Source organism: Mesoplodon densirostris, chromosome 16 (genome assembly GCF_025265405.1).
Source record: "Mesoplodon densirostris isolate mMesDen1 chromosome 16, mMesDen1 primary haplotype, whole genome shotgun sequence".
In the NCBI taxonomy this organism is placed as follows: Eukaryota; Metazoa; Chordata; class Mammalia; order Artiodactyla; family Ziphiidae; genus Mesoplodon; species Mesoplodon densirostris.
Window position 1 is genome coordinate 58,209,937 of NC_082676.1, and position 27,989 is coordinate 58,237,925.

General features: G+C 50.6%; 2 protein-coding genes and 1 pseudogene across 4 annotated transcripts in view; 2 read left to right on the forward strand and 1 right to left on the reverse strand.

Annotated features, from left to right (window-relative positions):
• CLEC16A (C-type lectin domain containing 16A) overlaps positions 1-13,988 on the reverse strand; it is a 210,424-nt gene extending 196,436 nt beyond the window's left edge. For all 3 annotated transcript variants that reach the window (XM_060120550.1, XM_060120549.1, XM_060120551.1), the window contains exons 1-2: positions 13,738-13,988; positions 939-1,067 (exon numbers count right to left, since the gene is read on the reverse strand). In XM_060120550.1, the coding sequence (XP_059976533.1) occupies positions 939-1,067; positions 13,738-13,817 (209 nt within the window). In that variant the 5' untranslated portion in view covers positions 13,818-13,988. The remainder of the gene's footprint in view (positions 1-938; positions 1,068-13,737) is intronic.
• A 51-nt stretch (positions 13,989-14,039) lies between these two features.
• LOC132476972 (uncharacterized) lies at positions 14,040-16,585 on the forward strand (annotated as a pseudogene).
• Positions 16,482-27,964, forward strand: DEXI (Dexi homolog). Its single transcript, XM_060078058.1, has 2 exons — positions 16,482-16,976; positions 27,347-27,964. The coding sequence occupies exon 1, from the start codon at positions 16,543-16,545 to the stop codon at positions 16,828-16,830; it is 288 nt and encodes a 95-aa protein (XP_059934041.1). The 5' UTR covers positions 16,482-16,542; the 3' UTR covers positions 16,831-16,976; positions 27,347-27,964.
• The last annotated feature ends 25 nt before the right edge of the window (positions 27,965-27,989 follow it).

The following is a 27,989-nucleotide window of genomic DNA, read 5'->3' on the forward strand; positions in this document are numbered from 1 at the left end:
AGTAGTTGTGGCTCACGGCTCCAGAGAGCAGGCTCAGTAGTTGTGGCAGCACACGGCTTAGTTGCTCTGTGGCATGTGGTATCTTCCCGGACCAGGGCTCGAACCTGTGTCCCCTACATTGACAGGCGGATTCTTAACCACTGCGCCACCAGGGAAGTCCCAATAGGGACACCTTTTAAAATGATCATTTGCTAACATTTCTTGAGTGCCTAACTCTGTATCAGGCACTGGGCAGGCAACTTGCTCTCTCACTTAAAGATGAGCAAACTGAGGTGGGCCTGAGACTCTTCACCTAGGAAGTATGAGAGTGAGGAGAAACCCCTCCATGGGCTCTAGGTGTGAGCCATTTGACCTTGAGCATAAAAAGGGGTGGGGATGAGGATAAGGATGGGGATGGGGATGGGGATGAAGATGGAGAAGGGGATGGGGATGAAGATGGGGATGGGGAAGGGGATGGGAATGAAGATGGTGATGGTCCTCTACCCTCGGGTAGTTGGGAGACTTAGAAGGATTATCTCGTCAAGAGCTCAGCGCTGTGGCCACCCATCAGTAAACACAATCAATGTTAGCCCTTAGTGTCTCCACCCGGGGAAGGGTCTTTTCAGTTCACTTAGAATCTAACTACCCAAGACATTTTCTCCTTCCTTTGGGGGAGATAATCAGACATTACTTAGAAAATTATCCATGATATTTTCAAATTTTTCTAGGGACACTGTTTTCCATAACTTTCCCATTTTCAGCAGGCATTTTTACAGTGTTTCAAGGGCATTTGAGAGAGAGAGAGAGAGAGAGAGAGAGAGAGGGAGAGAGACAGATATCTGTGCAGGACCAAATTGGCATCAAATCCTGACATCATCAGGAATGACTCATGGTACACATTTAGAAAAATATTCAAAGGAAGAAGAAGAATCAAAAAACAAAAAAACAGAAACCCTTACTCAAATACAGAGCTGTCATTCTGATCCCCCCAGATCAGAATCTCGGTGATGGATCGGATGGTCTCCACCAGCAGGTTCCTGTTCTGTTCTGTGACGGTGGTGTTTTTGGTCAAAACATGGTACAGATACCTGAGAGAAAGGAAAAGAAAAGAGAACTAAAGGTTACCAGTTGAAATGTAAGCCAAGCTCAGTGACCATTAGCAACATTTTAGGGACAATTTGGCTGTGCTTTTTACAGACACAGTTCTTAGCACAATTCCCATTCAGAGGAGACATAACTCACCACCTGAGAAAAATGGCAGACAATGCTTCGAAGTGTTAAATAACCAGGGACACACCAACCCAAACTGAGGCAAGACTGTCAAGCTTTTGAAGACAGCCATCCTCAAACTCCAGTGTGTGCAAGAGCATGACCTGGAGAGCTGGACAAAGCGGGGCCACAGAGCCCACCGGAGACTCAGATTTAGCGGCACTGAGGGAAGACCAGGCATCGGTCTTTTTCACTCTCCTGGGTGATTCTGACGCTGGCGGAGCAAGTGGAGACACACGGCTCAGTGCCAAAAGCCTAAGACCCGCTGCCTGGCTGATGCAGAGATCAGACGTGGAGTCACACAGCAGGGAGGGTGGTCCCAGAGCCAGTGGCTGGGGCACAAATCAGGTGCCGTCATGATCACCCTTGGAATGCCCTTAATCCCCCATGAAGCACAGAACTGATGGCTCAGATGAAGTACGTGGCTTGCAGTTCAAGGGCACAGCTCTTATTTGCTGTGTACAGAGTAAAGTGAAGTGGGTTTGAGAGGCGATGGCCATGTATTCAATACTTCACCCACCTGAATGTGCAGGGACAGGTGGGCCCGGCCTAGTCCTCAAGGCCCTCTGCTGCTGGTGAGGGCAAGCCAAAGAATCGCAGAGGCAAGTCCTGAGCAGTGTGGGGACTAGCAGCCTGGCTGACGCCCCGGGAGCGCCACCTGGCTCGGTTTTAAGAGAGTGTCTCCAGGGCCAGCAGACTGAGGCAACTTCAGCTGTCACGGCTTAGGAAGGAAAAGGGGGCAGCAAGAGGGAGCGACTCAGGAGTAGTCACTTCCCGACTTCTTTTCTGGCCACCTTCAGTTGGGGGTGGGGGACTGGCGAGAGAAAGGCAGGGAAAGACTAGATAGGTCATACCATTGAAGATCTCTAAAAATGGGTAGGATGTAAAGAGGTAGAATCTTGCAAATGGAACCACAGGGGCCATCTGCTGCTTTAGGGGGTTTTAGTTATTAGTGCTTGTGCTGTTTGTCTAAAGACATACTATAATCATTTTTTAATCATTTAGTTAATCTAATTAATTAAAACTACATGCAACTTTTAACATGCAGTAACTAGCACAGCTCTCCCAAACAGAACTCTCCAGCACCTGTGCCCAAATCCACCGGCAGGGCCGTGTGTGGGGGGTGAGGCCAGTGGTCCCCTGTGATTAGGTGACTCCACAGCACTGACCCACCCTGGGATGAATCCAGGGGACCCACTCATGAATCTACGTCTCCATCTTGCCTCGAGTGCCTCTTCCTCAAAAGGCTCAAACAGCAGAGCTTTTCAAATTGTGGTTCACAGGCCTCCTGCATCAGAATCACCTGCTTAAGGTGCAGATTCTGGCTTCCGACCCCGGACTCCCAGAATCTGAGCCCTGGGTGCAGGGCCCCAAATCTGCTTTTTGAAGGAGCTCCCACTCTCGTTTCAGAGCCACGGCATCACTCATGCCGTGGCCGTCAGTGACACTGCCCGTGCAGTGCACAGTACGCCCCCCACCTGCTGTGACAGGTGTTGTTGGCGACATGGGGAGAAGCGGATTCTCCCCACTCTGGTGTCTCCTTCTGCGTAGACGACAACAGGCATGATCACCTCACTATCACACTCCTGGCCCAGGAGGCAGCAGCCTGGGTAAGTGGGTCTGCTCTGAAGACCCCCAATAGGGAAAGGAGAGGTTAAAATCTTGATGATCAGCCCTGACTTCTACTCACTGTGCTTTCTGCCTGGAATACCCTTGCTGCCCTGACCGACCAGCAAACTCTTACTCATGTGTCAAAACCCAGCTCAGGCACCTCTTGGTGAAGCCTTCTCTCTGGCACCCCTGTACCCATATGCATTTGCTGCTGCACAGACCACCCTGATTGGCAATGATCTGCCTCCTTTACTAGACCTGAGCTCCTCAAGGTCAGGAACATCATCTTATTGATCTTGGTGACCCCAAAAGACTCCAGAATGTCTGGAACACAGTAGGTGCTAAATAAATGCTGAATGGGGGAAGGGTGGGGGACCATCTCCATGAATATGAGGTAGATCAGAGCATACAAGACCAAACACAGTCAAGGGGCCAAATGCCAAACACAGCAAGGAGTGGAACAGAGCAGTAGTGAAGAGTTCAAACACTTGGAGTCCAACAGACAGACCTGGGCTTGATTCCGGGCCCTGTCTCTTCCTGTAAGTGGCCTTGGACAAGGCACTTCACCTCTCTGGGCCTCAGCTTCTACAACCATCAAGCCCTCCTTGCAGAGATTTGATGTGATACCACATAGAAAGAGCTGAGCGTGGTGCCTGGCACACAGTAAGCGCTCAACAGGTGCAGGGCTAGCTGCTACTACTATTATTATAAGGTGGTTGTTATGAGGGGGGCTGTTATTAAAATCATTATTAAATTATACAAAGAATATTCCAAGAAGGTAGGAAGGAGAGATCAGGCTGGATCCAAACAGTCATGAAAAGAGGACTTCACTGCAGGAGTTATGGGAAGGTCCAGAGAAACCAGAGCAGGAAGTGGAACGTTTGGTATTAGCTGGGTGATGTCAAGCAAGTTACTTAATCTCTGTACCTCAGTTATCTCACCTGTAAGATGGGAGACCAATAGCACCTAAATACTTTAGTACCTACCTATCATGGTGTCGTTAGGAACAAACAAGTAAAAAGGTAGATAACTAACCTGGCAGTTCCCATGGATGACACAAGTACCAGCTATTACTGTTATCATTGCCTTCACTAAATAACCCCTCAAAAAAAATTCTAGTAACTACGAGGAGGCCCTTACAGACAAACCCAGGGGAAGGGCAGGGTGTTAAGTCTTGAAAAGAAGATTCTAGGCGCTCCCACGTGTGGTGCATGGCCTACATGCCTGGCCCTGTGTGCGGGCCTTCCTGTGACCCTCATACTCGCAGTAACCTGGGAACGTGCACATCACTAGCACGGCACAGGCCAGGACAGGAACTGAGGGACGCTTGCTCAGCAGCTCATCTGCAGCCAAAGGGCAGAGGCTGGCTCAGAGGGCTCCAGCCAATCCCTCACCTCGGCAGGGCTTGCTGCGCTCTGCCTTTCTCAGTGGCGCCATCTGCTGGCACGTGGTGATGCTGCGCCAGGGTTTCACCGCATGACCACGCAAGAAGTTGGGTGCCTTTTCACATGTTCAGAGCCATTTAAATATCTACTTTTGTGAGGTGTCTGTGAAAGTTTTTTGCCCATTTTTTCTAGGTAGAGAACCTTTTTTCTTATTAATTTGATGGAGTTTATGCATTCTGAATACAAATCCTTTACTGGATATACCTATGGCAAACATTTTCTCTGAATGTGGCTTGCCTTTTCACTCTCTTTACAGTGGTCTTTTGATGAGCAAAAGTTCCTAATTTTAATGCGGTCCAGTTTATCAATCTTTCCCTTGGGTAGTGTTTTTTGTATCAACCTTAAGACATCCTTACCTACCCCAAGGTCATGAAGAAATGCTGTTTTCTTCTTTTAAAAAGTTACTATTTTACCTTTCACATTTTGACTTAGAGTACATTTGAAACTCATTTTTGTGTATGGTGTAAGATACTGGCCAAAATTCATTTCTTCCATATGGCTATCTAGTTGATTCAGCGTCATGTACTGAAAAGGTCCTCATTTCTCCAAAGCACACCAATGTCACCGTTGCCATTAATCAGGTGACCACGCATGGGACTTTCTGGATGCTCTAGTCCCACTGATCTATTTGTTTACCTTTGTGCCAACACCATGCTGTCTGATCACTGCAGCTTTATAATAAATCTTCCAATGTGATAATGTAAGTCTTCCAACTGCTTTCCTTCTGGGTTTTTTTAAATTATTATATTGGCTATTCTTGGCCCTTTGGATTTCCATATATATTTTAATTTTTTTTATTAGTTTCTGCTTTATAACAAAGTGAATCAGTCATACATATACATCCGTTCCCACATCCCTTCCCTCATGCATCTCCCTCCCTCCCACCCTCCCCATCCCACCCCTCCAGGCAGTCACAAAGCACCGAGCTGATCTCCCCGTGCTCTGCGGCTGCTTCCCACTATCTATCTACCTCACGTTTGGTAGTGTATACATGTCCATGCCTCTCTTTCGCTTTGTCACAGCTTACACTTCCCCCTCCCCATATCCTCAAGTCCATTCTCAAGTAGGTCTGTGTCTTTATTCCCATTTTACCCCTAGGTTCTTCATGACATTTTTTTAAAATTCCATATATATGTGTTAGCATACGGTATTTGTCTTTCTCTTTCTGACTTACTTCACTCTGTATGACAGACTCTAGGTCTATCCACCTCATTACAAATAGCTCAGTTTCGTTTCTTTTTATGGCTGAGTAATATTCCATTGTATATATGTGCCACATCTTCTTTATCCATTCATCCGATGATGGACATTTAGGTTGTTTCCAGCTCCGGGCTATTGTGAATAGAGCTGCATCCATATATATTTTAAAATCACCTCCTCAATTTCCACAAAAATACCTGCTAAGATTTCCTTTAAGACTGCCCTAAACCTATAGCTAAATACAGAGAGAACTGACATCTTTTGGAGAGTGTAACATGATGACATTTACATTTCCTTCAAGGTTTGCTGGAGAGGGGGCTTGCACATCTTTCGTGAGATTTATTCCTAGGTATTTGATGGGTTTTTTGATGCTGTTGTAAATGGGAGTGTTTTAAAATACTCATTTTCTAAATGTTTGTTGTTGGTAGATGGAAACACCCGCTAGATCTCAAGCTCTAAATTCCCACTGCACTGGCTCATCTTTTTGCCCTCACGATGCCCTAGCACACTGTTTTAGGTAATCTTTTTGGAAGAGACCCTCAATATATGTTTGCTTAAATGTAGTGGGGGGAAAAAAGAAAGAAAGCTGAATGGATTAAAGATTAATATTTTAATGCTGCATCTAATTCCAGGGCTTTGGAAGATCAAGTAATTCAACTACCTCAGAGATACTAATATAGTTTAGTAACTTTCTAGTCTTAAACGTAACACTCATTTTAGAAAGGTTGGAAACCTCAACAACAACAAAAAAGAGAAACGGCAATTGTCAATCATGCCACTGCCCAGAGATGACCACTGCTGGAGTTGCAATCTATTTCCTTGGGTCTTTTTCTTTGCTATGGATATTAACATAGTTGAGCTCATGCTGTATGTCCATTACCATGCCCATCTTTCTTCCCACCTCTGGCTAAAATAAAAGCATTTTTGTTATTGGCAACTGTTCTCAAGCATCAGTAGTGACTACGTAGTACACCACTGACAGGACGGCCCAGCAGTTCCTGGGCATTAGATTCCTAATTGTTCAGATGATCAACAAGCTAACAACAGCCATCTCTATGTGCAAGGCTGTGTTCCCTATCTAGATAAGATTCCAAGGACAGTGACAGATTTTTCTCTTACAATGATAGTAACTGTTATGATAACATTTTCTCTCAAACTCTATGTGTGTACATTTTTACCATCATCATCATAAAAACAGTTGCAGCCTCCTGGGCTTCCCTGGTGGTGCAGTGGTTGGGAGCCCACCTGCCAATGCAGGGGACACGGGTTCAAGCCCTGGTCCAGGAAGATCCCACATGCCGCAGAACAACTAAGCCTGTGCGCCACAACTACTAAGCCTGCGCTCTAGAGCCTAGAGCAAGCCTAGAGCCCATGCTCCACAACAAAGAGAGGTCACTGCAATGAGAGGCCCGCGCACCACAGCGAAGAGTGGCCCTCGCTTATTGCAACTAGAGAAAGCCTGCGTGTAACAAGGAAAACCCAACACAGCCAAAAATAAATAAATAAATAAAATTTTAAAAATAAATAAATAAATATAAAAACAGTTGCAGTCTCCTATTGCCAGGCCCTGTTCTGAATGCTTCAGATGTGTTCACTCATTAAACCCTTACAACAATCCCGCAGGGCTGATGATCTGGGGAGCTGAGGCTCTGGGAGGCTAGGACCCACCCAGAGTCCCAACACAAGGACAGGGCACCCAGGCAGTAACCCCTTGCTTGTAACCATTATAGTATAGAAGATGCAAACAATGAGTTAAACGCTTTTATTAGCCAAGCATTTCCATGAAGTTATGAATGCCTAGCACACAAGACAACCAAATAAACAAACTGGAAAGGCATGACCACACGTATCAGATCTCAAGATAAGTGCTTATCACTGACCCTTATTCCACTTTATTGGAAGAGAGCTGGCATTATCATATCTCCAGAGGAAGTTCTGCAGAATGTAGAATGTCAATTTCAGACTCTTGCACACGAGCAAACTTTACTTTGAGAGACAAGCTTAGGAGTTTGAAGCGCCTGGAGACAGAAAAACTGCAGCCTGTTACCAACGTGCAACCAGCACATTCGAGGCTCATCACCAAGGACTACGGCCTGTAAACACATCCTTCCTCCACAGACTCTGATTTCTTGAGAGACTCACTTATTTCACAAGTTAAACCATTACAGTTAATAATAATTATGTCCACTTCAGAGACAGACATACTAAATTCAAATTCATACAAGTTTTATGACCTGTATCATGTCTCTTAGGATGCTCCCACTGGAAGATGCTGAAACATGAGCAAGCTAGAGTGTGAGGAAGGATAGGGCCTAGGGGGGCTGGAAATCCACTCCCCCAAAGCACACCCCCCAAATAACAATGTCTGGGGTGAGGGGGCACGGAGTCTGTGTCTGTGTGGCCTCCTCAGCACCAGGGAAGGCACCTCCCAGAGGGTCCTACTCTGTGTCCTGAAAACCTCCATTTGGTCAGGATCCAGCCCTCTGGCCAGCAGGACAAGGAGAAGCTCCCGGCAGGGTGGAATCAGGGTGGAATCGGACTAGAAGACTAGCAAAAGGTGTTAAAGGCGGTGCTTCTCCTGATGAATCACCCATGAAAGGTGTCAAACTGGGCCAGCGAGTGAGGCCGGGACTGAGATGTTGAGGTGCCGGGGAGCCGGCAATCACGGCGAGATTGCCATAGCAGGGCTTTCAGCCCTAGAAAAAGTCACAGCTCTGGCACAGGCGCTGTGCCCAAACTGGCAAGAGCAAACTGCTGTTAAGAAAAGTCAGGCCAGAACTCGCCTCTTTCGTTCATCCTATGACGAATTCTTGTTGACCTTTTACTGCGTGCTAAGCCCTGTACTGGCATCTGACAATTTCCATGTGAACAAGCCACCCAGGCCTCTGTCCTCACAAAGCTTATGTTCAAATTTGGGAGAAGGAAACAAACACATATTCAAGTAAGACCATTTCTGATAGCGAAAGGTCATGCCTGAGGAAGCCTGGTCAGCTTCCTGGGGATCTAACTCACAGGTGGGATAAAGCTTGAAGAGCCCAGAGCACCTACCAGCTGGTCTAACTCTTTGGCGATGAGAAGACCTTATGATAACATGTTGAGTCAGACGGTGGGAGCAAGAACAGGAGAAGTTACAGATGACGGTAAAACTTCTTGTTGGCTTAAGTCACCAGGGCAATTTTTATGAAAGAATTGTTTAGGTTTTTTTTGTTTTGTTTTGTTTTTTGTGGCCATGCCACGCAGCTTGTAGGATCTTAGTTCCCAGACCAGAGACTGAACCCGGGCCACCGCAGTGAAAGTGCTGAGTCCTAACCACTGGACTGCCAGGGAATTCCCAAGAATTGGTATTTTAAGGATACATTTAGGCATCTGGAGAGTGCACAGATGCAGACAGGTGAGGTGTGTGCAACAGTGAGTGCGAGAAGGACCATCAACGTGAAATGGCACAGGAAACACCCCTGGGTTACTGCAGGCACTACCCTCACGTACTATAAGACAGAAGCAGCCCCTGAGGGGACGCTCCTCCAATCCATTCTCCAAACTTCGGCCAGACTACAGCACACGGCTCCCCACTGTTCTCGGCCTAGTGTCCAAATTCCTCAACAGGATTTACAAGGCCCCATGGGATCCAGGCTCTGTGACCTCTCCCGTCTCATGGCTCTGCTCTCGGGCCCCACACACCCCCTTGCCCTGTGTCTCTCTCCTGCAGGCTTCTCAAACGCTGTTTCCTCGCCTGCAGCATCCCCCCTTCCAGCCTGCCCTCTACTGCCTGTAACAACCACTCATCCTTTATGTCTCCATGTAAATGGGTGTCTGCCTACCACGATGCTCCTGGCTCCCCAGCTGGGGTTAGAGGGTCTTCATCTGTGCTCCCAAGCTTAGATGGGTGGGAACAGTCTGGAGCGCTCTGATGGCCTGGGGGAACTTTAGACTTGACATAATGGGTGCCTCGGACTCACTATGAGTGATACGCTGAATATGATACTCTAAGAAAATGAACCTGGCGATACTGTACCCCAAGCTCTAAAAATAATCAGTGCTATCTTAGGCAAAAGTTGAATATACCAAGAGTAGGTGAACGTCTGCCTGCTGGTTATACATTCCTCTTCTCCCTAATTTTCCTACGCTGAATCATCCCTTTCCCTCATTCTCTGTCCACTAGCTTGGAAGGAGCTGATGCCACCCTGACTCCAGGGAAGGGCCACTTAGAGTACGCCATGCCCCCCTGTCACAGTGACTAGTTCAGGGGTGGGCATGAGCCCCCAGGCTGGTACAATGGTGCTCATTTCTGGACTTCTGCTGGCAATAATAAGAAAAGAAGCTCTCTTTTTCCCAGGGGTTGCTAAGCTGATATGATGTAAGCCTGGAGCATGCTGAGAATGACACCAACCCAGAAGAAAGTGGAGACAAGAACTGGAAAGAAGCACATACAGACAGCTTCGTCTGAACACTGAGACTCAGCCATGGCTTAGCTAGGACAGCCTGTTCAGTGGCAAGAGCCAATCAGTTCCATTTGGGGCTTAAGGCAGTTCCAGCTGGGCTTCTGTCACTTAAAACCAAGAATCTTGACCCATACACAAAGGTGATTAGAATTAAGGCAACAACACGACCCAACACAAAGAAAGTTCTAGCAGTTTGTGGACTCACAGTCCGTAGTGAAGGTGATGCTTCAGTAGCAATCAGGCAATTCCATCAGTCAAGGCTTCCACTTGTCAATGTCACAGCCTTGCCACTAGTCTGGGCAATAACCCACCCATGATGTGTAGCAAATGACCTCTTACTATTTTAATCTGCCTCAATTAAATCACTAACTCCATTCAGTAGACAGAGACCACAGTACACAGCTTTCCATTATTTAGCAAAAGTAAAACCCTGTCTTACAGGAAGATTCCTTTCCTTCCTGTTATGAATAAACACATTATGGTTCAAAATAACATTGTTATGGTTCAAAAAGGGTTTCCAGCTCTCCGTACTATCTTCTCAATTGTTCTGTAAATCTCAAACTGTTCTTAACAGTAAAGTCTATTTAGAAAAAAAAAAAAAAAAGGAAGAGGGTTCCCAGATGCTTTGTGTGCCCCCCTCCCAAAACTGTCAATTCTAAATTCGTTTAAATATCTTAATCTCTCCTCTCTACCCACACTGCCCTAGGTCAGGGCAACAGTGTATTAGGAACTGTCACTTGTCACTGGTAGAGTGACCAGTTAGCACTGGCTGCCCAGGACTTTCCCAGTTTTAGCACTGAAAGTCCCACATCCTGGGAAACCCTTTAGTCCCAGGAACCCCGCAATGGTTGGTGGCCCTCTGTATCAGAGGAGGCCCAAGCCCTGCTCCACCTCCAGCCTTGTGTCCCATAACCACCAGCCCCATCTTGACACTCCACAGACCCCAGGGCCGTGTCCACATGGTGGCTACTGCTCATCCTTGACAACTCTGCTCTGGTTGCCTCCCCCAGAGGGCTTCCAAGAAGGGTTCCCACAGAGCCCTGAACCTACGGTGATCCCAGCACTTGTCATACCACAGTCACTGGCTCTATGGCTATCTCCCCCACCAGCCGGCGAGCTCCCTCAGGGAATGGGCTGTTCTGTGCCCAAGCATTGGGGTGGGCACTAGCTGTTTATGGCACTCTTTCCCAAGTCGCTTTGGGATCTTCTAAGCCCTCCTCCAACACACAAATCGCCAGGATCTTCAGGCTACAGTATGGATTCAGCTGATCCGCCAGATCCAGGGCAGGCAGCTCTGGTTTCCAAAAAGCACCCAACCGCCGTGTGACCTCAACAATGAACCTGGGCAGTTCCCAGGATACTTCTAAGGAACCTGAGAACCTTTATCATTCCCTGGCTGGGCAGAGGGCGAAGATGGCCATTGGGCAGTGAGACTCAGCCAAGTTGAAAGTCTTCCCAAACTGACTTTTAGGAAATTTTACTCAAAAAAACAGTGTAATGAGTGCAAACACTGAAGTCAAATCCCGGCTTTGACACTTTTCAGCTGTTGTCACCTTGGGCAAGTGACTGAACCTCTTTGGACCTTAATTTCCAGTCTAAAAAATGGAAACAATAATATTTCTGACAACTCCTAAGACTTGTGAGGACTAAAGGAAATAACACACAGGAATTCCTTAACAAGCACCTGGCACCGAAAATGCATTCAATAATTACTAAAGTAATTTAAAAGGGCTAGAGTCAGGCAGAGTTAGGTGAGAGCTTGCAGGTACCCAACCTCCTTTAGATACCCCTCCTCCCCTTCGCGGCCTCATCCACCCACTCTCTAAATTCCTGAAATCTCTAAGCCTCTCCCTTTCCCGTCCAGCTGCCCTCCCATTTAAGATTCCTGCTTCCCTACACAGCCCCATGCTTGCCCTAAGCCTCTCTCCTCCCCATGTCCTCTCTCATCACCACCCCCAAAAACCATTCCTTATTACATAATGATCCCTCCTGCCGCCCACTCTTTGAGACCCACAAACATTTATTAAACACCTGCTCCATGCTAGACAGGACACAGCTGAGAATTACAGCACCCCTACCCCCAGCCAAATGAGAAGTCCCCATCTAACTTCCCTCCCACCAACACTTTCCAGGGGCCCCTGTCTTCCTCCTACTGTTCCCTGCCCGCCCTCTCCATCCTTCTTTCTCATTAGTAATCCTGGGAGCTCCTTCTGGAAATCAGCCAGTTTCTTACCACCAATGGTTTGCTTTCTCCCCCACTCTCTCCCCCCACCCCCCAACACTATATTTTCTTCCCTGAAGTCATTCCCTCTTCAAAGGTCTCTATTTTCCTTCACCTCCACCACCCCCCCCAAATATCCTAGGCTCTGCCTGCATGCTCTGCACCTCTCCCCGATTCATTAAGTTTTTTCATTCTTTAAGTATCTATTGAGCTCCTACTGTGTGCGAGGCTCAGAGCTAGATGCTGGGAATACAGCTTTGAGCAAAACAAGCCGCCTCTGCCCTCCTGGAAGTACCAGTTTAGTAGCAAACAGAAAAGCAGTTTAAAAAAAAAAAAAAAAGGATAATTGCAGATAGTGGAGATTAATCAAATGAATGAAATCAAGAGAAAGATCTAACAGAAAGGAATTGAGGCAGGGGAGGCACTTTAGGTAGGGTGGTCTGGGAAGGCCTTGCCCAGCTGATAAACAGTTACCATTATTGGCCACCAACTGTGTAACAGACACTGGATCGATCTCTTTCCACGCACAATATTACTGAATCCTTGCACAATGTTCACCATCCCCATTTGCAGACGAGGAATCAGAGGCTCAGAGAGGTGAAACAATTTGTCCAAGGTCACACAGCCATTAAACGGTGGAATCAGGATTTGAATGCCAGTCTGACTGCAAAGCCACTCTGTGTATTCCTGCTTCCCAGGACCACCTTTGCCACCTGCCTCCCTCGGAGCTCTACTTCTGACGCTTTAGACTCCCCTAAGAAACTACTTTGGGTTTTTTTTGTTTGTTTTTTGTTTTTTGTTTTTTGGTTTTTTTGCGGTACGCGGGCCTCTCACTGTTGTGGCCTCTCCCGCTCCGGAGGCTCAGGCTCAGCGGCCATGGCTCACGGGCCCAGCCGCTCCGCAGCATGTGGGATCCTCGAGGACCGGGGCACGAACCCGTGTCCCCTGCATCGGCAGGCGGACTCTCAACCACTGCGCCACCAAGGAAGCCCACTAGTTTGTTTTTTAATTATTGTCCTTTATTGAGCACTTGTAGAAGCTTCCAGTTTTACGTACATTCTCTGACCCTACCCTCAAAACAATCGTAGAAAGCAGGTGCTCTCACTATATCCATCTTACAACTGAGGAAACTGAGGCCTAAATTCATACACTTAAGTTCAAACCCACATCTGTCTGACTCCAGGATCCAGACCTCTGACCCGTAAGCTGTCCAGCCTAAGAAGTACCACCCCGGGGGAAGCTTGGTGCCCATCGTCCGGCCCCAGCAAGAATGAAGTCTGCATCCGTAAACCGAAATCTCATCCCCTTACTTTACAGATGGGGATACTGAGACTCTGAGAAGCGGTGCGACTTGCCCAAGGTCACACAGAGAGGAGCTACCGGGTCAGGGTTCGAACCCAGGCGCCCTAAGTCCAGAGCCCTAGCGCTTAACCACCGCACAGCCTTTCCCGAGCGCCTCTCTCGGCCCTCCGCCTCCGCTCTCACACTTCCCAGCGCCCCCGGCCAGGGGCTATGCGCCTCCATCCCCAAGCCCAGCCCCGCGGCCTCCCCCTTCTGCCCCCAGTACACTCACTTGAGGTGGTCCAAGGAGTGGATATTGCGGGAAGACTTGCCATGGCCCCCGCCCACCCAGCTCCGTGAGCGGCCAAACATGTCGGCGGCCCCGGCCAGTCGCTTGCCTCACGGTCTCATGCCCAAGCGGCCGAGCGGCCGGGCGCCCGCGGCGGCGGCACAAGCGGAGGAGGCAGCGGCGGAGGTGCTGGAGAGACTGCCAACCACCTTCCCCCCACAGCCCACAGTCCCGCACTGACATTCAGCCGGAACCGGCCCTTCGACCGCCGCGCTTTACGGCGCCGTTACGAGGAACGCTGGGAAATGCAGTTCGCCCGCGAAGCCCCCGCTGACAAGACTCTGCGAAGGAACTACAAGGCCCGGAGTGCATCACGCAACTTCAGGCCAACGGCCTTGGGAAAGAGGCGGAGCGAAAGGAGGACAGTCCGCAGTATCTTAGGGATAGGCGGGAATGGGAAACCTATGGGCGGAGCCCTGAGAAATGAATCCGTGAAGATTGGGGAATAAAAGTTACCACAATATTAACAATTATTACCTTTATGATAAGAATAAGAATAGCTGTTGCTTGGCGTATGCCGCGTGCCACTGCCCTAAGCGCTTTACATATATTGTTATTTAATTCTCACAACATCCCTGTGAGGTGGGTACTGCTATTATCCCCATTTTACCCAGGAGGAAACTGAATCACAGAGGGATTGACTTGCCCAAGGTCATACAGTTAATAAGCGGCAGCCCCAAGGTTCAAACCCAGGCACCCTTATTTTTATGCCCCAACAAACGAAACTTCACAAAACCGGTAACGTCCTGGTTTGTCCTCACAGCCTTTTTCTTTTTCTACTTCAATTAAAATATAAATATTGAAAGGCCTTTAAGCAACAATGTACCAAAACTGAATGTCCTGTGCTTTCAGAGGATTTCTCTGGTCTTCGCCGAAAATCCATGCCATTTCCAAAACAACCACACTTATAAAAATAAGGAAACACCCAGCTTCCTACACCAGCCAAGAAGATGTATCTAAATTTCTCTCCTGGATCGGGAGTGGGAAGCTCCATGGAGGCGATACTGCCCTGTTCACCATTCATTCATCCATTCACTCATTTCTACACCTCACAATTATCTAAGGTCTACTGTGTCCCATTAACTGTGCCCAGGACAGAACTGGGCTAAGGGTCAATATTCTCCCCAGTGCCTAGCACAAGGTTTGGCATATAATAAGTGTTCAACAAATATTGTCAGAGTGAATAAATGAATGAATGAAGATTTGTTTCACCTTCAGCAGTTGGAGGGTTAATGTTTTGCTGTGTAATTCACCTAAAAGGGCAAGAGACAGTCAAGGAGAAAAAGGGGCAAGTTCTGGCCTCCAAACACACACAGGCCCAGCAGCTTCCAGGGTCCTCCTGTTTCTCTGGGCCTCAGTGTCCTCATCTGCAAAAATGAGTAACATACACTTCCCCATCTGATTCCAATTAAGCAATGCCTGTAGTGCACCCAGCTCAGCGTGGCCTGAGATTTAAAGGTCTGTGGACTGCTTTGGGAGCCACCTTGGGCAAAATCAGTCTCCTGAAGGACGTACAGGGGTTACCCCTGAGGAGGGGAATCAGCGGGTGGAAGAGACTCACTTTTCTGTGTACTTCTTGGTTGTTTGAATGTTTAACCTCGTGCACTATTATTGTTTCAAAACGTGTTTTACAAAGTAAAAACAAGAAGCAACCCTAGTGCTGCAGGTCTGACCTGCCGGGAGTTTCTTTACTCAGGTGTCACGGAACCCTATTAGGCAGATTTCCATCTACCAAAACCCCCGGCCGCCCCGCCGAGGGGGCAGACCTTCCAGGAGCCAGAATTTGGAGAGATGAAGGGGGCAATGATTGATCTTCCCCACCGTGGAAAATTGCCACTTTAGGAAAGGCCAAAATTTTCAAGGTAAGGTCCACTGTCCCTGCGCCCCCCGCCCCCTTTTTCAGCAGGTAAACTGAGTCCCAAAAAGGCGTGACGCCAGCACTCAAGTCCAGCCGGGTGCTGATGAAGCTCGCAGTTACCTTCAGCTTTTGTAGCCTTAGGATACGTCTAGGTTTGAATTGTGTTCTGACTCTTTTCCCTCCCCCTACTCTGTCGCGGATTCGCAGAGCGAATTGGATTCGAGATCGGCCCTGAATCCGGAACTAGTAAAGCAACTCAGAAGCCAGCGGCTCTAGGGGCGGAGCGAGGCGGTACCCGCCCCCGGACGGCTCGGGCCAGTGAGCTCGGACGTTGAGCGAGCCAATGAGCGAGGGCAGGGGGCGGTGGGCCAATGAGCGCGGGGCTGCTCCGGAGGCGGTGCTCGGAACGCTACCAGGAGGGCGACGCGGCGGTCGCAGCAATGGGTGCTGGGCCTTCGTGGGTGCGCAGGGGGCTCGGGCAACGGCCGGGCGCGGCTGAAGAGACCGTCGCCGGGACTGACCCTTGACGCTGAGCTGCGGTGGGGTCCCCGCAGGCGCTGCGAGGCCCGTGAGCGGGAGCGGGGAGCATCGGAGGAGCCGGGCCGCTGCCGGCCACTTCAGGGGGACCCGCCTGACCTCTGGGCGGATCGACAGTGCCGTGTGGGCACCTCTGGGGGTGGGGTTACCCTCCTGGCACGTTTCGGGGGCCGGGGCACCTCCGCAGGGGCCGACGCACATCCCCGGGGGGGCACCGCCGGGGCCCCTCGCTGCCTCGGCCAGCCCCCGGGCGCCCCTGGATGGCTGAGCTGCCCTCTCGCCGGCCGCCCGGGCGCCGCAGCGGCTGAGCTCGCTGGAATCGCCGGGCCGCCGCCGCCCTCGCTGCCCCCTGCATGCCCGGCGCCCGGGTCGCGGCCCACCTGGACGCGCTGGGCCCCTTGGTCCCCTCCGTGCCGCCGCCCCTGCTGCCCTCTATGTTCTACGTGGGCCTGTTTTTCGTCAATGTGCTGATCCTGTACTACGCCTTCCTCATGGAGTACATCGTCCTCAACGTGGGCCTCGTATTCCTGCCCGAGGACATGGACCAGGCGCTCGTGGACCTCGGCGTGCTCTCCGACCCCGGCTCGGGCCTCTACGATGCCGACTCGGAGCTCGACGTCTTCGATGGTTACTTGGAGTAGGCCTGGCTGCTGTCCCCCGCTCTCCCCACGACCCGCAACCCTCGGCCCGGACCGGCGCACAAATCATGCCGCCGCTGCTGTTTGAGGGCACCGTCTGGCCAGGGATGGGACCCCCAGGACGAGGCCCTCTTCGGCCTCCGAGGCCTGTAAGTGCCCTCTGCGCAGGATGAGGGCGGGTTGGGGGCGCTGGCGAGGAAGAGGGAGGCATCCCAAGCCGGACACACACCCCTCCCCCAGGCTTCTCATTTCTCCATCCACCTCTTCCAGGTCTGTTTGGAGGCCAGGAATGGCTGGACTCTTCTTAGGACCTTAGTTAGGGCAGGAAAGCTTCCCCTTAGCAAAGGTGACAGCTGTTAAAGAAGGGAAGGGAGGCAGGACCTAAGTTGCTTCTTGGTTAGCTGTAGTACCAACTGTCAAAGCCTTTGCACCCAGTTCCGTTTGAGACAGGCCTGTCAACTCCTCCCCCCATCCTTAACCTGTCTTGATGGTGACCTTGGCTTTTGGGGGATTCTCATTAGTCCTGGAAGTATAAAGACTTGCAGTGTTAAAAGAGGTAGGAAGCCAGGCACTGATCACCTTTGTCCTGTGGCCCCTTGGGGACTGGGTGGGGACTGAGAGCAAGGGCTCCAGGCGGATGCTGTGAGAGGAGAAACCTCCTTCAGCAGAGAACCCTGTACTTCCTTGGCCTTCGCTTGGCTGCCGTTTTGGAGTCAGATTTCAGGGTGCCGCAGCTCCAGTCTTCAGGGGCTGCCAGTTTCGCAGGCTGCTTTCACAGACCAGGCCAGCGGCGGGGGGGGGGGGGTTGGTGCTTGGGTGGCTTTGCCTGCGGTGTTTGCAAGGCAAACTCAAGGGGCTCTTGGGCCAGCGGAAGAAGGGACCACAGGATCATGGCACTGAGCTTTTAAAGTCCTGCCTCTGAGCTGCCACCAAGAAGCTGTATCCAGCCCCACCTTGTGTGTTTCTGGGAGGGAAATGAAGATCCAGAAAGGAGGAAGGTTTGGCCAAAGTCACAGCAAGGAAGAGAGGCAGCTGGACTAGAGGAGAGAGGGCCTGGTGAGGGTTCATGGGACAGGAAGGAATTCCTCGGCTCAGCCCCTCAGCTGGACGGTGCTAGGCACAGGTCCTGAGTGGCAGTGGTGGGGGGATACTGAGGTGGTGGGCAAGGGCTCCTTTTACCTTTTTTTTTTTTTTTTGGCCGCTCGGCATGTGGGATGTGGGATCTTAGCTCCCTGACCAGGGATCGAACCCGTGCCCCCTGCAGTGGAAGCATGGAGTCTTAACCACTGGACCACCAGGGAAGTCACAAGGGCTCCTTTTGGAAAATGGACACTAATGTCACTCACCCCAAGCATGCTATGTTTACCCCCCTCTTCTTGCCTATCTTAGCCAAGACGACCATAGTCAGAGGGTGATGCAAGGTGGGCAGGACCCACTAGCAGTGTCAACCTGAGGGGCTGACAGTGAGATTTCTTTGAAGAAAGTTTCATTTGAGCTCAGGGAGACCTTAGCCAGGGCCAAGTGCCAGGTGGAGCATGTGTCAGCTGCTCTGCATACCTAACCAGTTGGCCTGCCTGCCTGCCATCCACCATCAATTTGTTCTTTTATTAAACAGATATTTACTGAGTACCTAATGTGCTTGGTGGGTGAACACTGTCAACAAGACAGACTCAGTGCCAGCCCTCCTGGCACTTCGTGAGAAAGATAAGCAGGTTCCCAAACAAGGCAGTGAGATTTTTTGAGCGCTCTGAAGGCATGGCATCCTCCACTGTGTTCATTACTGTTTCCTCGGCACTTAGAACAGCGCGCGGCATCTAGTAGGTGCTCAATAAATGCCTGGGTAAGTGAAACAGAAGGCTAGAGATGGGCTGCTTCAGACAGGGGCTTCAGAGAAGGCCTCTCTGAGGAAATGACACCTTTGAGCTGAGTCCTAAATTGATGGAAGGAGCCACATGTAAAGATGTGGAGAAGGGCTTCCCTGGTGGTGCAGTGGTTGAGAGTCTGCCTGCCGATGCAGGGGACACGGGTTCATGCCCCGGTCCGGGAAGATCCCACATGGCGCGGAGCGGCTGGGCCCGTGAGCCATGGCCGCGGAGCCTGCGCGTCCGGAGCCTGTGCTCTGCAACAGGAGAGGCCACAACAGTGAGAGGCCCGCGTACCGCCAAAAAAAAAAAAAAAAAAAAGTGTAGAGAAAAGCTATCCAGCAAGAGGGACCCGCTAGTGTCAAGTACGTGGAGGGGGAGGGGCAGGGGAGAGAGTTGGTTCTTCCAGCAACTGAAAGGAGGCCAGTGTGACAGGAGAGCAGCCCCAGGAGAAGTCAGTGAGGTGGGCAAGGCCAGATCATGCAGGACCTGGGAGGTCCGGCCACGAGCGATGGGAAGCCATCAGAAGGTTTTAAGCAGGGGATGACACAGTTCCAGTCCACATCTTGCAGAGAGGACTGGCGGTTGTGGGCAAGATGAGCCGTAGGGGCAAGTGCAGAAATAGGGAAGCCAGTTAGTAGCTGGTTAGTTGCTCAGGCCAGAGGTGATGCAGGCTTGGATGAGGCAAAGTTAGTGAAGGTGGAGAAACACACAGACACCAAGAACACCTTTTGGAGGTAGAACCTATGGGATCTGTTCAGAACCTGTACTGAGTATTGATCATACACCACACCTGGTTCTAGGCCCCTTTGCATATTCACTCACTGGGTCATTCAACAAACGTTAGCCCTGCTCTTCTGCTAGGCCCTGGGGATTCTAAGATGAATCCCTGCCCCCAAGCCAAGCTCTTGACTTTCAGTCAGTGTAACTTGGCGAAGAATGTCTTATTTTATCTCTTCACATCAACAGAAACACTTCCCCTTCCAAATGAAAACATTGGCATACTCTGAAACAAAAACTGAAGCCCAAATGCTTTGGCATACTTTGCAGCAAACGCTGTTTGAGCAGAAACACCAGGAAATGTGTCTCAGGGACAACCTTGCAAAGCTCTCAAAGTGACAGGGCCTGACTCTGGCAGGTGGGGAGGCCTGGGGCTGTGGGAAATACTCGTCCCTGGAGAAATAGTGGGAACCACGCACAGCATTTTCTTGCTCAGTCCCAGATCCAAGCCACCAGATTCGGGTGGGGGAGGGGTGACTAGCAGCAGGAAAAGCCTGTGGGAAAGATTAAAGATGATCTGACTGCACCTCCTCTCCCGGCCCCTTTGCATAAGCAGAGGAACACTGGTAGTCAAATCTCTCTCCTTCTCACTCTTTCTCACATAGACACTATCTGATGTTACACACAGGCCGATCCAGGAAACACTGACTAAGGGCGTGGGCACGCCAGGCACTGGGGACTGGGGTGACCTCAAGATGAAAGCTGCCTCATTTCACTCCCTCTCTTTCTCTTTTCTCTTTTTTCCACATAATTCAGTTCCTCAAACCTTTGTTGAGCACCTATTTAAGGAGGCAGTATTAGGGTCATGATCAGGAACAAAGTCCCTAGATTCAGATGACCTATGTTCAAATCCCAATCCTTGCTGTGACCTTGGGCATGCTACGTATCTCCCCATGTGTCAGATTCCTCTTCTATAAAGCGGGGATAATGAAAATCTACCTCGTTCTGAGGATTGAATGAGATAGATGTAACGCTCTTAGACCGTCCCATGTATGCAAGTGATATATTAAAATTAACCACTATTATTGTTAACAGTCAGACATAATGGAAGGTGTGTACACTCAGTCCCTTGTGAATGTATAAACCTGCATGTACACTCATGCATGAATATTTATATGCCACAATGAGCAAAAGAGGACTAGCTGCCTGAGTGCTGGGTGGGTCCCGGTCTGGATGACCAGGACAGACTTCCCACTCTGCCTTGCTGGCCTGGGATGCTCAAGAGACCTTTCCCACTGCCCTGTGGTCTCTGAAGGCCACCAGGCCTGGAGCCCAGGAAAGCTGCGGCTCTGTGGTCTTCCTAGAGTGTTCATCGTTGCCCAGGAGCAGGGAGTGGGGATCAGGAGCTCCCACCTTCTCCGGGGAAAGGACCGCTGGGGCTGGCCCAGGAACTGGGGAGAGTCCTCACTTCCCATTGGTTCCAGTGTGGAGGCAGCTCAGCTGGATTGATTTGTCCTGGTTCCTGATGAAAGCAGCTGGTGCCTGCCAGCCCTCTCTTGCCACGGAGGGAGGGCTTTGGGAGAGGAGCCTCTCTGTGCTGGAAATGGAGAGACTGGAAAGCGTTGCTGCCACAGTCAGCGTCGCCTGGTGGAGGCCAGATTTGGAGCTAAGGGTAACCAGACTAGTCTACTTATTACAGGGTTTTCCTGACATCAGTGTCCCAACTGGGCGCTACAGCTGCTCCTTCCTGATCTGCCTGCCCTGGTCCCTTGGTGCCAATCTGTGGCCTGTGCCATCAGCCAAACACCCAGGTTCGGCATATGGCTTCCCTGCTCAGAAGCCCAAACCTCCCTTGGGGACAGTGGAGCTCCGGGGTGGGGGGGTCAGGAGAGCCAGGTGGGAGGCTGTGGCTGTCGTCCAGGTGAGAGACATGGTGGTAACGAGGGGAGGCATGTGCACCCCCAGTCCCAGCCGACTCTCCACCTCTGTCCTGACGTGAGGCTGCCTTGGAAGTGTGCTGGCTGCCCCTTTGCACAGGAGGAGACCCCAGTCCGTGTCTCAAGACAACTGAGATGCCAGGGCTCCTGCTCCCTTGTGCCTGAGTTATGCGAACTGGAGACTTCATCCAAGGCAAACCCTCACAGCCCTTGCATCTGTTTTATTGAACGAAGAAATTAAGGGCTCCTATCAACCTGGCAGTTTGTATTCCTGGTTTATCTGCTGTTGTCCCCCCAGGACTCCTGAAAGCATAGTTTGCTTTTGGGAAACCAAGATCACAATAAAAGGGACAGGCATCCTCATCCCCACCTCTCAAATGAAGGAACTGAGGCTCAGAAAGGGACAGTGAGGGGCCAGGGGTACAAAGTGAGTAAGACAGCTGAGCCTTCTGACCCAGTGCTGAGGGAGGGTGCAGGGGGCCACCAGAGAGGGACTCCCAACCTCCATCCTTGGACCACCACTCACCTGGCTCTGCCAGGCCTGCCTTATATGTACTCTCACTCCTTTTTCTGAGGTTTTTTTTTAAACTTTATTTTGAGATAATTTCATAATTACACAAAAGTTGCAAAGAATTCCCTTATACACTTCACAAAAAATGCACCAATTGCATCAATTCACACTTGCCACGTTCGCTCATGTATGCAAAATGCTCACTCTGTGCGTACGTGTATATATATTTTTCTGAACCATTTTTGAAAACGGATTGCAGACATTATGTTCCTTTTCTCCTAAATATTTCAGTATGTATTTCCTTAGAACAAGGACATTCACTTACGTAATCACAATACAACTGTCAAAATCGGCAAATGTAACATTGATAGAATTGTATGACCAATCTAAGCTATGACTATTTAGATTGCATCAATTGTCCCAATAGTGTCCTTTCACAATAAAAAGGGGTGGGTGGGGGTCGGGGGGAGTTGAGGTCCAGGATCCAACCCCAGATCACGCTTTATATCACTTGTCACGTCTCTTGTACCGTCTTCAGTCTGAACAGTCCCTCAGTCTGTGTGTATCTTTCATGACATTGACATTTTTGAAGAGTACAAGTCTGGTGTGTTTTTTTTTGTTTTTGTTTATTTTTTGGGTGCGCTGCGCGGCATGTGGGATCTTAGTTCCCCGACCAGGGATCGAACCTATGCCCTCTGCAGTGGAAGCACAGAGTCTTAACTGCTGGACTGCCGGGGAAGTCCAAGAATACAAGTCTGGTATTTTGTAGATTTTCTCTCAGTTTGGGTTTGTCTGATGTTTACTCTTGCGATTAGATTCAGATGGTGCACTTTTGGCAGGAATACCACAGAGGAGTGAGTGTGTGTCCTGAGTGCATCGTATTGGGGGACACGTGATGTCTGTCAGCCTCATTACTGGTGATGTTAAGGCTGACCACTTGGCTAAGGTCTTGTCTGCCAGCTCTCTCCACTGCAAAGTTACTGTTCTTCCCTTTATAGTTTAAGTACACTCGTTTTAGTGCTTCCTTTTTAAAAAATCTACTTTTTGTGTGTGAATTTATTTTTAAAAGAATGTTTATGTCACTGAAAAGAGAAAACCAGCATCACTTGGCGTGGATAAAAATACTAAGTGCCAAAGTCATTAACTTCTGGCCAAATACTGAAGCCACCTAAAGGCGCAGGGCCCCTGGTTCTTTGTTAAAAAGTCAGGTTAGCAACTGTCACATGATAAACTCCGGCACCAAAGTGAAACTTTCTTGTCCAAGTAATCATAAAGATTGGCTAAGAACCAAAAAGCCAATCACTAGCTCACTGGGTGTGTCTCAGTGTTATCTCAGGCCATTGCCATGTACCCCCTAAGACTGGTGCTTTGAGGCTTTGAAGTCAGACAGACTTGGGTTTAAATCCCAGCTCCACCAACACCTTGGACGAGTGACTTCACCTCCCCAAGCCTCAGTTTCCTTCTCTGTAAAATGGGGAGGATAGCAGTTAGTAGCTGCTGAAGGGCTCGTGCGCATTAGATGAGCTGCTGATGGTCGCCTCGTCGGTTCTTGATGATGCCATCAGTGTTGGTGGCGTGTCACACCCAGAGGGGGCTTGGCCCAGGAAGCCTTCCCCTTTCTCAGGCCCCCTTCCTCTGTGTGAGGGCCAGTTACCAAGGAGGGTGTGTCTGTGTGGGCAGCCTTCGAAGGAGCCCGAGGGCTGTGATAACCCCATAGGAGCAGGACAGTGGGATGGCCCAACTGCAAAAAGAATCCTCTTCCAACAGGTCCAGAGCATCATCCCACCAGCACCTTTAAGACCCAAGGTCATTTTCTCCCTTAAGCCAAATCAAACTAGGCAGCATCTCCACAGAGGTATTCAGCTGAGACATTGCTTCTTAAAATGGATCAAGTGCCCAACTGTCATTCTGATGACAAACCAGTCAGCCAGCCACTCCTTCTGTCCAGCTCTGGGGAGTGGCCTGGAATGAAAGGTTACAGTTTCAGAAAGAAAGAAAAAACAGCCAAAGCCAATAGCTGTTGAGTCGTGCTCTAAGGATGTTAGGAGGTTGGAGAATCCACTGCCTGGACTCCTAAGCTGCAGCCTCAGGATGCTTCTCAGCCCGGGGCTTCTGATGCCCAAGGAAAGAGATGAACTAGATGCTGAGAGGAACTGAGATAGACGTTGTGTCACACCACGGAGGTTCAAACCCTGGCTCTGCCGTTTATGAGCTGTGTGACATTGCTCGGTCACAAGCGTAACCTCTCTGAGCCCCATCTGAAATTCAGGGATGATGGTCCTCCTTGGCCCCACCTCCTAGGGTTGTTTTGAGGAACAAATGAGCTAAGCCATGAGTTAAAGCAGATAGTACAAGGTAAGCACAAGTACTTGATAAATGTCAGCTGGTTTGCTATGAGACCAGACCTGTAAGTCAAAGGAACAAAGGGATTGACCTTTAACAGCCGTGGTGTGTGGCACAGAGGAGAGGACCCAGGACATCCTCCAGCCACAGATACAGAGCCCTGGGGCCACATCTCTGTCCTCAGTGTGCTGTGTGGCTTAGGTCAGGTCACCGCCCTCTCTGGGCCCTTTCATTCTCTGCGGAGTGACCAGCTCAGATCAGGGTCTCCCAAACCTCATATGACACCATCAACAATTTTTGCTCTATCTGCTCATTGCCTGAACTGTTATTTATGCAGTTATTGTCTTTAAACTGGAGGCTTTTTTTAAAGTGAAATTAATGATGTGGAAAAAGAGGAACTTTATAGTATTACTATCAGAAATGGAAAACTGGCATCATTCGCCATAAATAGAAGGTGACCCTACAGATAAACAATGAGAACAAGAGGGCGTTAGTGAATTCCAGCTGGAGCCGGCACCTGCAAGGCTCTGCACCTGTTCCCATCGGAGGTTAGCACGTGTGACAGAGTCGCGCCAGCCAGACTGACGCTTGCCTGGGACTCAATGCTGTTTGCTATCACGAGCATTGGAAGGGGAGTGAGTCCCTGTTCCAAGGGGGGGTGGTCTCATGTTCTTTAACAGCCCTTCCGCCCAAGTCTGAGATGGGCTCAAGTACCACCCCCTGCCTTGGAGAGTTAGCAGTGAGCCCTGGTAATGCTGTATCGAAATAAACAGTTCTGCTCCAGTTTCGTGGATGCCAGGGCTCTCGGCAGCACCACTGCTGACCCCAACAGGGAACCCCAGAGTCTCCTTGGAGGAGGGAGGTCAGCCAAAGGTGGGCTCCTGGCAGGACAGGAGGGGAACCCACGAACACCTTTCTGGAGGGCCGAGCTTTCCGATGCTCTGGTTTAGCCCCAGCTTCCCCTCCCACCTGCCACGTCCAGTGGGGAGACCGGATGGGGCCCAAGGATGAGAGGACTTGCATGTGTCATCAGTGGGAGCCGAGGAAGATCTCTGAGTAGTGGAAGGGCATGTTCCTAGCTGACCTTAGGAGATGAATCTGGCAGAGGACACAAGAAACTTGGCCGATTTGGCCCCTGCTCACCTCTCCAGCCATGTCTCCCCCATGGCCAGCCTTCAACCCCTTTCTCTTCACCCCAAACCAAACTACAGGAGGTTCCAGGACCTGATCACCAGCCCTCCCTCTACCTGGCGTGTCCTTCGTGCACAGCCTTCCCCAGACTGGGCTCCATCCATCTCCTGTGCTTCTTCCTGGCGTCAGTGTGTTAACTTGGGCTAAAATTGCTCACTAGATTGTGTGTCAAAGGCAGAGGCTGCACTCATCTCAGGGTCCCCAGTGCTCAGCTCAGGACATGGCACACAGGAGGTATGAGATTATGTAGTGTTTAAGATCTCCAGTAGGACAAAGCCCTGGAGAGCTGAGCATCCTTAGACAAGTTTCTTACCCTCTCTGAACCTTAGTGTCTTCATCTGTAAAATGGAATCATTATAGTACCTAACTCCTGGGGTGTTAGGAGGGTTGAACGAAATGGCCTTTGTAATGCTCCATCTCAAGCATGCTCTCCAGGGAGCAGACCCTGGGACGAGGGTTCAAGTGCAAATTGTTTACTTGGGAGGTGATGCCAGGAACTACTGGTGGGGAGAGGGGCAGTGAGACAGGGAAGGGATGTGTCATCTAGCAGGTTACCACCGCAGCCCTGGGCTCAGTCCTGCTCAAGATCTCTGGGAACCGGTGTAGATGGAGAATATGCCTCAGAGTCATCCCAGCTGCCGGGTGAGAGAGCTGGGGTATTGATCCACCAGCTTTCTGGCCATCACTGGTTGGAAGGCAGCTGTGGGGAGCTCTGCCTGCACTTGCAGGCTGGGGCCCAAGCAGGCTCTAGAGGTGGAGAAGCCTCAGGCAAGGAGGGGTGTCCCTGCAGGTGGAAGCTGCCAGGTCAGTCTGCCTCGGGAGGGTGAGTGGAGGAAATGGGGTGAGGCATCTATGCTCTGCCTAGGGCTCGTGGCACACAGTAAAAGCTCAGGAAGTGGTAGCTGCCCTGACTGTGATTGTTTGCATCGCTGTCACTGGTCCACTGCCAGCCCTGCTTGTCAGAGTTATGCAGCTTTAGACAGGTCACTTGGCTTCTCTGAACCTCTGTTTCTTAGCCTATAAAATGGGGAGGTCCATGGTTCTCAGTGGAAGCAGTTCTGCCCCATTGGGTGGCCCCTGGAAATGGGGTGAAGGGGCATTTTTAGTTGTCACAGGGACTGGGAATGCTACTGGCACTTAGCAGTCAGCGACCGGGGATGCTGCTAAACCTCCTGCAGGGCCCAGAACGGGTCCCGCCCCCCACCCCGCCCCCACCTCATCAGATACTTGTCCTGCCCCAAATATCAGCAGCGCCTGATGAACAATAATACATGTTGTGTTTAATGTATACGTTTCATCTGATGCTCAATGACATTTGCGGAAGTAGGCTGAGCTGGCAGAGGTGAGGCTCAGAACTGGGGCAGGACTTGTGGGGGCTGTAAGGAGGGTGGGCGTGGGAATACGAGATGCTGCAAACATAGCAGCACCCGGCTGGACCTAGAGAGAGAAAGGGACAGTAAGTGAGGACCTGCGGGGAGCCAGGCACTGGGGATGATGCCGTGTCCTGGGAGAACGAGCCAAGTGGGGCTGCTGGGTAGCTTGGCTGTGGCCACAGCTTTCCTGTAGGCTGCGAAGCATTTTCCGGGCAAGGTGGGAGCTGCCGCCAAGCCCTGCCCACTCCCCAGAGCTGACTCAGCTGCCCTAGAGCTCAAGTAAGCCAGCAGACCCCGGGTGACCCTGGAGCAGGCTGCCCTCCTTCCTCAGGTCCCAGGATCCCCCTCCTGGGGGTTATCTCCCAAGATAGTGACAGTCCTTCCTCTCCCAGGTGAAATTGCACCGCTTCTCCAGCCTAGGGTCCTTAGAAATTGGACACACTCATAAAATTTTTTTTAATAAAAAATTATAGGACAACACCCCCCGCCTGAGGTTTCTGGTGGTTCCCCAAACTCGAGCCTCCAATTGGGTGGTGGGGTGGTGCTTCTGTGCTGGTAACGCCCCTTTGTCCTTCTTGTTAGGCCTGCTCCCCTCAAAAGCCCTGTGCCAACAGAGAAGTGCCCGTCCAGACCCAGGATGGTGGGACAGAGAGATTGAGACTGGGTGCCGAGGTCCAGAAGGCACGTGCCCCTGTCCAAAGGGTAAGGCAGGGGTGCCAGGAGAACTTGCCCGCCTGCAGCGTCGCGCAAACGGCCTTGCCTTGGCTTCCGAGCTTTCGCCGTTGCAATGGATGTTTACAGGAACCCAGCCAGAGTCTGCCTCCCTGCTCTTCACCCCCGACTGCATCTGCTTCTCCCACTTAATCTTCGGAGCGGACACTTCACACACAAAAGCGACTCCCAGCTCTGTTTGATGCCCGTGGAGCTCTAAGCGCAACAGGGTTTGGCCCGAGGCCGGGCTTAGATGCAGCGACTGTTTCAGAGAGTGACTCAGAGGAAAAGAAGAACGCCTGGGGGGCCGAGGGTGGGGTTTTGACTCATTCATTTCAGATTGTTTGCTCTCCATCAAGTTGCCAGAACTGATACATTGCAACGGGGACAGCGCTCCTCCAGCCAGAAATATTTTTCGAAAATGTGAGTGGTATGAATACTTGACTTCGATAAACCTGTCAAAGCAATACATAGGAGGCTAACTTCTTTCAATTAAAAAAATGTATGCAACTCC

Coding starts and splice junctions, on each gene's coding strand:
- DEXI (XM_060078058.1), top strand. CDS start 16,543: ATGCCCGGCGCCCGGGTCGCGGCCCACCTGGACGCGCTGGGCCCCTTG.